General features: G+C 43.9%; 1 protein-coding gene across 1 annotated transcript in view; it reads left to right on the top strand.

Moving 5' to 3' along the window:
• Positions 1 to 13,583, top strand: part of LOC148367660 (CUB and sushi domain-containing protein 1-like) — a 654,387-nt gene that overhangs the window by 351,379 nt on the left and 289,425 nt on the right. Inside the window, exons 4-5 of the mRNA XM_088334675.1 lie at positions 962 to 1,156; positions 3,631 to 3,838. Coding sequence (XP_088190801.1) covers positions 962 to 1,156; positions 3,631 to 3,838 — 403 coding nt within the window. The remainder of the gene's footprint in view (positions 1 to 961; positions 1,157 to 3,630; positions 3,839 to 13,583) is intronic.

Below are 13,583 nucleotides of genomic sequence, written 5' to 3'. Positions count from 1 at the left end.
TGTTTTTTTTGAATGAGGAAAATGATAGAAATCATCTTATTCTTCATGCATATGATTGTGCTCATTCTTAAGTGGAGTTTTCTTGTAAAATGCATGAAAGCAAAAAAACGGTTTGGTTCATTCATTCATGATGATTCATTCTAAATGTGATTATTTGTTTTTTGTTTGTTTTATTTGGGCATTTTAAATGCCATATTGAAACTTCAAATTAGCAAAAATATCTATGATTTACTGAAGCTTTCTATATATATATATATATATATATATATATATATATATATATATATATATATATATATATATATATATATATATATATATATATATATATATATATATATATATATATATATGTGTTTGCTTGACTTTTACTTTTAAAATTATTTAGTATTTTGCTTGAAAACAGTTTTTAAATGTTTTGAAATTGATCAAAATAGACTTGAAATGTGCAAAACTATTTGACAACTATAATCCTTTTTTTGTGAATGAGAATGATTTTAGTAATACCTCGTTATAACACATTTCATGGTTTCGCTGCTTCATCGATTTTCATCATGTATTGTTTTCTGCATTCTGATTGGCCAAACAGTCACTATGACATTAGGTAGTGTTTATATATATAAATGATTTTATCTGTTTAACGAACGATTGGACCTGTAAAAAAAGTTTTTTTCTGGTTTCAATGTAAAATAGAGTTTTTAAAATGTCTAGTCATTGTAATAGAAAAAAAGTTTTCTTTTTGTTCCACAAATGTCTCCTCGGAACATTACATTAGCGATGAATTAGGGTTTATTGTATTAATAAATGCTCTTAAGCATTGGGATTGCTTGAATGGAAAAGCGCCATACTTTCAGAGACTTTTCTTGTCATTGAAAATGGAGTAATTTGTTATACACCCTAATATTATTTCCGGGAAATTACAAACATTTCCCACTAACAAACTTTTTCAATTTGATTTCAGTCCTACCCAGCCATACATGTGGTACCCCCGGACTCATTCCGAACGGCGTCATCCACGGAGCTCGGTACAATATTGGGGACAAAATCCGTTACAGCTGCGAGTCGGGTTTCGTCCTGGAAGGACACAATATCCTCACCTGTATCGTATCGCCAGACAGCGGGGCTCAATGGGACTTCCCTTCACCGTTTTGTAGAGGTAAGTGTATTTTACCCTTATGCTGTTTCTCATCCTTGACGGAAATAAGTACTCACGCCCTCTCCCAAAGGGAAATACTTCTCTGGAAATAACCCTGTGACAATATCTAACTAATTGCTTGGGTCATGAGAATGGAGAGACAAGATCATCAAGGTCACTGGCTGGAGAAAGATCATGAGCTCATGTGTATTGATTACAACAAATTGTAGTATGGTCTTACTTTAACTATCTTATGTAACAAGCGTTCTGTAAATCCAATTGAGTGAGTCACAGAGGCTCTCTAATGGTCAATTATTCTGCAAACAGAAAGAAACCTGCGTATGTTTCTGCTAAAGGAAGTGTTGACTGTACTTTTCAAAACCTCAGGGGTAATCCCTTCAAAATGTTGAGTCTTTTTTTGTTGTTTTGTATTCTTCAATAGCTTGACATACATTTGCTGTGTCATCCCTACTAATAATCAGGAATAATACAACAGAAGTATACAATTGTCTGTACTATAGGCTACACCTAAAAACCCAAATTTGGCGGGACATGAAAAAGTACACCTTATAACCGGGTCATGTCAAGTCAACTCACATTAGTATAGACCAAGGGTCGGCAACCTATGACACGCGTGCCAGCAGTGGCACACGAGGGGTTATCCAGTGGCACGCGAGCGCACAGCAAAATGATAATGATTAGATTTTAAAAATGCACATTTTTACCTGAAAGTTAGACATTTTCAGTTGCGCGCCGTGTTATTCAGAGGCTTTACGTTAGCGCCCCTTCGTGTGTCAGTGCGTGTTTGCGCGGCACCTCGCACAGGAGAGAGCCGTGTTTTAACCCAGCCAACCAAACACACGCACGCGATAAATGATCGAATCATGAAGGCTCCTTCCAGCCAGCGTGGACAGACGAATGAGGCTTTGTGCAAAAAATGACCATTGTACTTCGCGCAGCATGTGTAAAACGTCAGTAGGAGACGAAACATGCACATGAACTCAAGGAGGAGTCTGACATGGCGGAGCCATAAAACGCGCAGTGTCCAGGTACGGCAAACAAACACAGACCCTAAAAACATCTCTCACTGCTAAAACACCACCACTGAAGCAAGCTATCACATTGCTCACTGCATAGCAAAGCACAGAAAACTATTTACTGATGGTGAAAATTTTTAAGAAGCGTGTGTGTGCATGTATGTGCGTGTGCGCGCGCTTGTGCCTTATGCTTTTCTGCTGTTATTTCAAGTTTTGATATTGTCTGCAACAAGACATCATTGATGAATGGTATGGTAGCTGTCCATAGCACTTGTTTTTTTTATTGTAGTTCATTGTTAATGAAGATTGGTTGATTCTGGTTAATTCTTGTGGCAAAAAGTTGAAATCATGGATGGCTTCAGGGCTTTCTACTTGTTATTCACGTTCATTTTTTAGTTAAATAGTGGAAATGTTTTTCAACCCGTGTGCCGGGGCACACTAATGTGCTTCTGGAATTTTGCCCAATTTTATCTTTCCCAAAAATCAGGCCCTTTTTCAGTATTTTTGCAATCTTCAGAGAAGGAACTGTGATAGTCATCCATATCAGTAGGTGGCAGTCGATTTTTATATATTTTTTATGTATTAATTATCTGCTCTTGAGGTAGCACAGTACATTTAATAACTCATTTTTTTATCAAAGCGGTTTAAGATTGCACTGTAACAAATACAAACAAAGCACATCATTCTTTTTTATTTTAAGTATTATTTTCTTCTTTTTTATATACTAATTATCTGCTTATGAGGTAGAACAGTGAAATATTTGACATAACTTCATTTTAAAACAGTTTTGACGGACGGTGTGCCTCGGAACTTTTTTATAAATAAAAGTGTACCTTTGTTCAAAAAGGGTTGAAAAACACTGACTTATACAATTAAAATGTATAACCATGTTGTATATTTGGACTGGTGTAACAGTCTCGCCACTTCCTTACCAACGAAAGTTACGGAATTGAGAAAACAGAACGTGTTTTGACAAAATACAACACAAGCTTTTTTATGTACCCATATGTATTAAACTTAAAGGTTTTGACGTACATGTGAAGAAATTAAGATACTGTTTAACTGTTTATCAAAATTCACAATTCAAATTTGCACTGGGTAAAAATAGTGTGTTGCAATAAAGTTTCAGCACTCTCACCACTATCACTTGGGTTTGATTCCTGTTGAATACTATATTTATAGATTTAGATTAAAGGCACTAATTAGAGCATTGCATCAATATGTAACTGCACATATGCAACCTCTTAACTGTAGTATCAATTTATTTTGCCTTATATATGAAAAATATATGACAAAAAACTATTTTTAGGGATGTGCCCCTCAATCCAGTGGTCCTTATAGTGTAGATACTGAGGTAATAGAAACAAGTGAAATAACATTAGTATGCAGACTTGAAAGTGTCAAAAGGATCCATCGCATCTTCTGACTCATTGGTTCACCCTATGCTTCTATCTGCAGCGGATGGGGCTTGCGGTGGCACGTTACGGGGCACCGCCGGTTCGATAACCAGTCCTGGCTATCCCACTGAGTACGACAACAATCTGGATTGCACATGGTCAATACTGGCTGAACCAGGAGATACCATAGCGCTCGTCTTCAGTGACTTCTTATTAGAAGACAAGTATGACTTCCTGGAAATCAGTGGAACTGAAGCCCCCAGCATATGGTGAGATTGTTTTTTTTTTCTTTCATACTACCTTTTCCTTGACTTAAATACTCCGCAAAACTGGTCCTTCTCTGTAAATATAATTAAACTCACACACACGGTACCTGTGAATATCATTGTTCATAAATCTTATACGAAGTATCAATCTCAAACAGATGTCTTGATCTCATTTATTTAAATTCAAAAAGTCCTCAGAGCCCTACCTTAGACAAATGTTTCATGTTGCCCTCTTCCAACCCACCTTGTCATCATAGTTTTTAAATAATAAATGCATGATATAATTTAACATATGCTCTTAGGGCCCGGTCACACAGCCGTTTGCATCTGTATCGCAGCTGAATCACGACCAGGAATTTCTGCCCGTGAAGCAGACGCTGTTGGACGCTTTGAGATCGCGATACAGACGAGATACAGCCGTGCTTTACACGCGGCAAGAAATTCACACGCGGTTGGCCGCGCGAAAAAGTTTTGCGCTGCTCCAAACTTTAGACCACGGGTAACCGCAGGCGGCACTCGTGGTACACACGCGGATATGACGCGGTACAGGCGTGGAACGACGTGCTACGGCCGCGGCCAGGGCGTGGTTACACGCGGGTAGGACGCGGATTTTAGCGGGTAATCGCGGGTGGAGCACGGTCATAGCACGTTTGTTCTGCGTCTGTATCGCGGCATTATCACGTGAATTAGCGTGTGTAACGCGCGTGACGGTCAAACGCCTTTCTCCACGTATATTCAGTGACATTTTTTTTCATTTCATAACAAGATAATAAAATAAAAATGAAAAACTATTACAATAATAACATATTGGCTTCTTCTTCGGTGCCATAGCTTGAAATCTTGATCTTCACGGGACTGTGTCTTGAGCGGTTATGATTTCTACAGCCCGGCTCGGCAGCTTTTATACCCGTGGTCCACACGCGGAAAGGACGTGGGACTGACGCGATGAGGAAGCAGAACAGCCGCCGGCGTCTGTTTCGCGGGCATACCACGGATGAACAGCGGGTTGGCCAATTTTGCGCATTTTCCATCGCGGGCAACCACGGGCAAAAAAAAATCGCAAAATTTTACCCGCGATACAGACGCAAACGGCTGTGTGACCGGGCCCTTAGGGAGGGGAAAACAGCGCTACTTTACTGACTCTGGGTTTGGTTGGTGAGTTATGAAGTTAATAATAGTTGATAAATAGTGAAACAAGTTGTATTAATTTACTTCTCTAAGTTTAAGGTTAATAGAATAGAATAGAATAAAATAGAATATACCTTTATTGTCATTGTTACAACGTGGGATATATTGTGACAACGAAATTGGACGTGGCACTCCAGTGCCACATTTTACAGTGAGGATATAAGGAAAACAAAGAGATAAAGGAACAAAGAAGATGTTTGTACGTACTGTCCTTGTTGTATAGGCCTTGTTTTCCTCCGGAGGGTGGGTGTATGAGGGGGTGAGGGACAGACAGAGATGGGCGGATCCAACTAGATGTTTGATCTTACTGTACACACGGTCCAGTGTTTTTTTCCTTAATTGCTTAGTCCATGTATTGAATGGATTTGGGAAGTATATATATATATTGTCAAGGAACAGAACAAGGACTCGGATCCAATAGCGTCAGTTAAAGGATTTATTGTGACAAGATTCGGTGGAGCAGGCTTGGGACGTCGAGCCTTGGCAGTGGAAAGCCTCTTGGGACGATATGGCAACTCCGTGGTGAAAACGCGTGGCGAAACGTAGCAGGTAAGTCGGTGGCCGGGACGGAAGAGTAGATCGAAAACTTTTAACAGACAAGGGTCAGGCAACGAGAATCAGACTTGGAATATACATGGGCTTGTGGTACCTTGAATGTTGGAGGTTCACTCAGGAAATGAGGAAGACACTCGAACGTCCATCTCTGGACGCTGACAGCTTATGTAGTAGACTTCCACCAATCAAGAGATCGCGTTCCAGCACACCAGCTGATTACCTCAGGTGACTCCGGTTAGGTAATCACGACAGAACCCCCCCCTCAAGGGACGGCTCCAGAAGTCCCCCAGGGAAAAAGAAAAATAAATCCAAACACGTCACATGGCAACACCGGTAATCCAAGGGAAAAAAAATCACAGGCCAGTTACAAATAATTCCCCAAAACCCAAAATACATCACCAATAATCCAAAAATCGAGGGCCCAGAGGTCGTCCGATGAACCCTCAGAATTCTTCCGAGTGGATAGAGGCCCCTTCGTCCGCATCTGAAGGGGTGGTAGCGGGTGGGTCTGCCGGTGGAAGAGCAGCAGCGTCGGACCTCCGACGACGACCACGGCGTGGTGCTGGTTGGTCAGGATGCAGTTGATGGAATTCTGCCACAAGAGATCGGTCCAGGATCTGCCTGCTGGGAATCCATGATCTCTCCTCCGGACCATATCCCTCCCAATCGACCAAGTACTGGAAGCCCCGACCCCTGCGTCGGGAGCGGAGCAGGCGGCGCACTGTATAGATAGGCTCCCCGTCCAAGGAGCGTGGAGCTGGGGGAGGAGGTGGAATGGGTGCCAACGGACTCTGGCTGACGGGCTTGATTCGGGAAACATGAAACGTGGGGTGCACTCTCATAGATCTTGGTAGACGGAGACGGACTGCTGAGGAGTTGATAATTTTTACTATAGGAAACGGGCCAAGATACCGAGGAGCCAGTTTCCTCGACTCAACCTTCAGTGGAAGATCAGCTGATGCGAGCCACACCTTCTGGCCCACCTGGTACTTCGGAGCAGGACTCCTCCGTCGGTTAGCCCCAACGGCATGAGTCTTGCTTGCCCGAAGGAGTGTGGCCCGAGCACGAGCCCAAGTTCGCCGACAGCGACGTGCATTCGCCGTAGCTGACGGGCAGTTTACTTCCTCTTCTTGACTAGGGAACATAGGGGGTTGGTACCCATACACACACTGGAAGGGGGACATTCCAGTGGATGAGCTAACCAAGGAATTGTGAGCATATTCCACCCATGCCAATTGCCGAGCCCAGGACAACGGTTCACTAGAGACCATGCAGCGAAGTGCCGTTTCCAAATCTTGGTTCACTCGTTCAGACTGACCATTGGATTGAGGGTGGAACCCTGATGAGAGGCTGACAGAGGCACCCAACAGACGACAGAACTCCTTCCAAAACGCGGATGAGAACTGGGGACCACGGTCAGAAACAATGTCCAGAGGGATGCCATGGAGGCGGAACACATGCTGCTGGACTATCAATGCAGTTTCCTTGGCGGAGGGGAGCTTCGGTAGTGCCACGAAATGGACCATCTTACTGAACCGGTCCACGATAGTTAGTACAGTCGTCATCCCCTCGGATACTGGCAACCCCGTCACAAAGTCCAAGGAGATGTGGGACCATGGGCGGCGGGGAACCGGAAGTGGATGTAACAGACCGGCCGGACGTTGGTGGGATGTTTTGTTCTGGGCGCACACTTGACAGGCGGAGACGTATTCCCTAACGTCCTTGGCCATGGTAGGCCACCAGAAGCGTCGGGACAAGAAACTGTGAGTCCGAGCCGACCCCGGATGGCAAGAAAAGTGAGAATTGTGCCCCCATTGGAGGACCTCGGACCGTAAGGGTTCGGAGACGAATAGTCGACCCTCGGGACAGGAGCTGGGACCCGCCTGATCGGGTATCGCCTCTCTGACTCGGGACTCGATATCCCAGGAGACTGCTGCCACCATACAGGAAGCTGGAAGGACCGTTGCGGGACCCTGAGGTGTGTCATTGGAACTCTGGAATTGTCGGGACAGCGCGTCGGGTTTCACATTCCGAGATCCGGGTCTGTAGGACAGAGTGAAGTTAAAGCGGGTGAAAAACAGGGCCCAACGTGACTGGCGAGGATTGAGCCGCTTGGCCGATCTAATATATTCTAAGTTCTTGTGGTCAGTCCAAACTATGAACGGCACCGTTACCCCCTCCAACCAATGCCGCCATTCCTCCAGGGCTAGCTTGACGGCCAACAACTCACGATCCCCCACGTCGTAGTTGCGTTCGGCCGGGGACAACCGCCGGGAAAAGAAGGCGCACGGGTGCATTTTCTGGTCCTTGTCCGACCGCTGGGACAGGACAGCACCCACTCCCACATCTGAGGCGTCCACCTCCACTACCAGTTGGCGTGCAGGGTCCGGTACCTGGAGTATGGGGGCCGTAGAGAAATGGGTTTTTAGACGGTTGAAAGCTGCATTAGCCTCGGAAGACCACCAAAATGGCTCTCTAGGACTGGTAAGAAGCGTGAGGGGAGCTGCCACCGAACTGTAGTTCCTGATGAACCTCCGGTAGAAATTGGCAAAACCAAGGAATTGTTGGAGTTTTTTCCGAGACTCAGGGACAGGCCAAGAGGTGACTGCTGATACCTTGGCAGGATCCATCTGAAGGGTCCCCTCCGCCACGATGTAGCCCAGGAACGAGACTGTCTTGGCGTGAAACTCGCACTTCTCTGCCTTAACAAATAAAGAGTTCTCTAGGAGACGACGGAGAACCAGCTGGACATGTTTTCGGTGTTCATCGAGGGACTTTGAGAAAATCAAGATATCGTCCAGATACACAAAAACAAAACGATTAAGCACATCTCGTAAAATGTCATTTACCAAAGATTGGAAAACAGCTGGAGCATTGGTTAATCCGAACGGCATTACCAGATACTCGTAGTGACCGTTGGGTGTGTTGAATGCCGTCTTCCATTCATCACCCTCCCGGATTCGGACTAAGTGGTAGGCGTTGCGCAGATCAAGTTTAGTGAAGACCGTGGCCCCCTGTAGAAGCTCAAATGCAGAGGCAAGCAGAGGCAAGGGATAGCGATTTTTAACCGTGATTTCATTAAGGCCCCGATAATCTATACAGGGCCGGAGTGACCCGTCCTTTTTTCCCACAAAGAAGAACCCCGCCCCAGCAGGAGAAGAGGAGGGTCGAATGATACCAGCCGCCAAGGCATCGGAAATGTACTCCTCCATGGCCTTCCTCTCGGGAATGGACAAGGAGTAGAGGCGGCCCCGAGGAGGAGCAGACCCCGGCAGGAGATCAATTGCGCAGTCATAAGGTCTATGAGGGGGCAAGGAAGAGGCCTTAGCTTTACTGAAGACCTCCCGTAGGTGGTGGTAACAGGCTGGGACCTTGGACAGATTGGGTGGAGCCCTCGTGGAAACAGGATGATTTGGGTAAGGAGCGGCTTGCAGACAGGTTTGGTGACAGTCCATGCCCCATTCAAGTATCGACCCAGTGCGCCAGTCGAAATGGGGGTTGTGTTGCACCAACCAAGGATGACCCAGGACAAGGGGTTGGTTAGGGGAGTGAAGTAAGTGAAATCGGATCTTCTCTCTGTGATTTCCAGACAACTGTAGTTCAATGGGTTCCGTTATTTGAGATACGGTGCCTAATAGGTGGCCATCCAAAGCCCGAGCTGATACCGGGTTAGGAAGGGTTTCAACAGGTATCCCCATCTTGTGTGCGAGTGACAAATCCAGGATATTTGTTTCGGCGCCAGAATCGATGAGGGCATGGAAGGGTTGAGATGTACCGGAAATAATGAGATTTGCCCGGAGAACAGGTCTATCAGTCTTGGGGGACGATAATAAAGCTGAGCTCAATCGGATGTCCCCTATATCCGACGAGCGTTGGCTTTTAACGGGCAATTGACCACCCTATGTCCCTGGCCGCCGCAGTAATAACATAGCCGTTCGGTACGCCTTCGCTGGCGTTCTTCGACGGAGAGAAAGGTGCGGTCCACCTCCATCATCTCATGAGGTGCGGTAGAATTGGTTGGGGGGTTCGGTATCTTACTAATGTCTTGACTTTGCCGGGTGATGGGTTGTCTGGGATCTTCTCTCTCTCTGCGTCTTGCCTGAACCCTACGGTCGATCCGGGCGGTCAGTTCGATAGCATTGTCAAGAGTTACCGGAGGAGCGTGGGAAACCAATTCGTCTTTGATATAACCGGACAAGCTATGGAGGTAGGCGTCGACCAGCGCCTCTTCGTTCCAGTGACTCTGGGCTGCTAGTGTGCGAAAGTCAATGGCATAGTCGGCAATGGAGCGTCTCCCCTGGCGAATGTTCAAGATTGAACGAGCAGCATCGACTGATGAGGCTCCAGAATCAAAAACTTTAATCATTTCCTGGCTAAGCAAATTAAAAGAGGTGCATGCTGTCGCCCCTCGTTCGTATTCTGCCGTTCCCCAAAGGCGGGCTCTGCCAGTCAGATGATTTATCACAAAAGCCACCTTCGCCTTTTCGTTCACAAAGGCTCGCGGTTGTAGATCAAAAATTAGTCGGCAATTTATAAGAAAGGGGCGGATCTGGGCGGGCTCTCCACTGAATCTCTCTGGCATACCTACTCGTGGTTCAACACTGCCAACCTGATCAGAAAGGGGCGGAACTGGATCTCGTGCTCGTGTTGCCGGGGAAGCTTCGCACTGTTCAAAAAAATCTTGGTGACGTTGTACTTGCCGGACTAGTGTGGATACGTCGTGGACGATTTGTTGTATTGCGCCTTCGGTGTGTTGTAGGCGCTGTAGCGCGGATTCCTGTTCGGCATTTCCGCATCTCTCAGAGGTGGGACGAACTGTCGCTGGATCCATGCTTTGGTTCGAGTGTTCTGTCAAGGAACAGAACAAGGACTCGGATCCAATAGCGTCAGTTAAAGGATTTATTGTGACAAGATTCGGTGGAGCAGGCTTGGGACGTCGAGCCTTGGCAGTGGAAAGCCTCTTGGGACGATATGGCAACTCCGTGGTGAAAACGCGTGGCGAAACGTAGCAGGTAAGTCGGTGGCCGGGACGGAAGAGTAGATCGAAAACTTTTAACAGACAAGGGTCAGGCAACGAGAATCAGACTTGGAATATACATGGGCTTGTGGTACCTTGAATGTTGGAGGTTCACTCAGGAAATGAGGAAGACACTCGAACGTCCATCTCTGGACGCTGACAGCTTATGTAGTAGACTTCCACCAATCAAGAGATCGCGTTCCAGCACACCAGCTGATTACCTCAGGTGACTCCGGTTAGGTAATCACGACATATATATATATATATATATATATATATATATATATATATATATATATATATATATATATATATATATATATATATATATATATATATATATATATATATATATATATATATATATATATATATATATATATATATACAGTGCATCCGGAAAGTATTCACAGCGCTTCACTTTTTCCACACTTTGTTATGTTACAGCCTCATTCCAAATTGTATTAATTTAATCTCTTTTCTCAAAATTCTACACAAAATACTCCATTATGACAATGTGAAAAAGTTTTTTTTTTAATTTTTTTGAATTTATTAAAAATAGAAAACTAAGAAATCACATTTACATAAGTATTCACAGCCTTTGCCATGAAGCTCAAAATTGAGCTCAGGTGCATCTTTTTTTCCACTGATCATCCTTGAGATCTCTCTACAGCTTAATTGGAGTCCACCTGCAGTAAATTCAGTTGATTTGGAAAGGCACACACCTGTCTATATAAGGTCCCACAGTTGAGTGTGCATGTCAGAGCACAAACACCAAGCATGAAGTCAAAAGAACTGTCTGTAGACCTGCGAGGCAGGATTGTCTTGAGGCACAAATCTGGGGAAGGATACAGAAAAAATTCTGCTGCTTTGAATGTCCCAATGAGCACAGTGGCCTCCATTATTCGTAAATGGAAGACATTTGGAACCACCAGGACTCTTCCTAGAGCTTGCCGGCCTTCTAAACTGAGCGATCGGGGAAGAAGGGCCTTAGTCAGGGAGGTGACCAAGAACCCAAAGGTCACTCTGTCAGAGCTCCAGCTTTCCTCTGTGGAGAGAGGAGAGCCTTCCAGAAGGACAACCATCTCCTCAGCAATCCACCAATCAGGCCTGTGTGGTAGAGTGGCCAGACGAAAGGCACTCTTTAGTAAAAGGAACATGGAAGCCCGTCTGGAATTTGCCAAAAAACACCTGAATGACTCTCAGACCATGAGAAACAAAATTCTCTGGTCTGATGAGACAAAGATTGAACTCTTTGGTGTGAATGCCAGGCGCCATGTTTGGAGGAAACCAGGCACCGCTCATCACCAGGCCAATACCATCCCTACAGTGAAGCATGGTGGTGGCAGCATCAAGCTGTGGGGATGTTTTTCAGCAAGGAAGGAACAATGAATGCAGCAATATATAGAGATATCCTGGATGAAAACCTGCTCCAGAGCGCTCTTGACGTCAGGCTGGGGCGAAGGTTCATTTTTCAGCAGGACAACGACCCAAAGCACACAGCCAAGATCTCAAAAGATTGGCTTCAGAACCACTCCGTGAATGTCCTGGAGTGGCCCAGCCAGAGTCCAGACTTGAATCCGATCAAACATCTCTGGAGAGATCTGAAAATGGCTGTGCACAAAAGTCTCCCATCCAACCTGATTGAGCTTGAGACTTATTGCAAAGAAGAATGGGCAAAACTGCCTAAAAATAGGTGTGCTAAACTTGTGGGATCATATTCAAAAAGACTTGAGGCTGTATTTGCTGCCAAAGGTGGATCAACAAAGTATCAAGCAAAAGCTGTAAATACTTATGTAAATGTGATTTCTTAGTTTTCTATTTTTGATAAATTCAAAAAAAGTTAAAAAAAACTTTTTCACATTGTCATAATGGAGTATTTTGTGTAGAATTTTGTGATAAGAGTTTAAATTAATACAATTTGGAATGAGGCTGTAACATAACAAAATGTGGAAAAAGTGAAGCGCTGTGAATACTTTCCGGATGCAATGTATATATATATATATATATATATATATATATATATATATATATATATATATATATATATATATATATTTATATATATGCACACTCAACTGTGGGACCTTATATAGACAGGTGTGTGCCTTTCCAACCTCCTGTGTAGGTTCAAAATCCAGCTACCATGGTGCTATATATATATATATATATATATATATATATATATATATAGTGTTGATTACACACTAAAAACAAGTGACAAACAAGTGTCAAATATATTCTGTGAATGCACAAGGAGACATATACTGTGGTTAAAAAATATGCCTGGGACCAGTTCAATGTATTTAATGTGACCTAAGAACATGTATGAATGTAATTTTAACACACTGCTTCTTGCAATGTGGTATCTTATGTTGCAAATGTAATCCACCTGGCCATGAATCATAATATGTTCAATTTCTTGCACTATTTTTCATCACCATATATGCACACTAATACACAAAGATTTCTGCTTCACAGAAATACAAACGCAGCACAGTCATCAAATGGTTCATAAAATTCACACTGCGCTTCACTTCACATTTTTAGATTCTCTGTGTTTAGTTCCTTTCTTTTTACTTTGAAATTAGGTCTAGTTAAAGATTGAAAAAAGGCAGTCATCTGACATTTGCGTGTTTCCAGAGGCAAGAGAGGATATATTACTTTTATTATGTGTTTTATTTATTTGGCATGGGCTCTATATTAAATGCTAAAATTGAACGTGTTCACCGTCACGGATATGCTGCAAAATTCAGATTCAGATTCAGATTCAGATTCAGATCTACTTTATTGTCATTCTAGTACACGTGTATACAGAACGAAATGTCGATGCATCTGACCCCCACAGTTTCCTTGAATGTACAGATATAAATAAAGTTGTATTGTAATTGGCTACGTATAGTATTTTACCATAGTGCCGATAGTGCAAGAAGAATAGCTAACCAGATGTGCAAAATGGGCAGTCAGGTTAACAAGTCAGGTACACAG

Source organism: Urocampus carinirostris, chromosome 4 (assembly GCF_059441175.1).
Source record: "Urocampus carinirostris isolate Australia breed hairy pipefish chromosome 4, RoL_Ucar_1.0, whole genome shotgun sequence".
NCBI lineage: Eukaryota > Metazoa > Chordata > Actinopteri > Syngnathiformes > Syngnathidae > Urocampus > Urocampus carinirostris.
The sequence above is the reverse complement of the archived record's forward strand: the minus strand, read 5'-3'. Positions and strand labels throughout refer to the sequence as shown.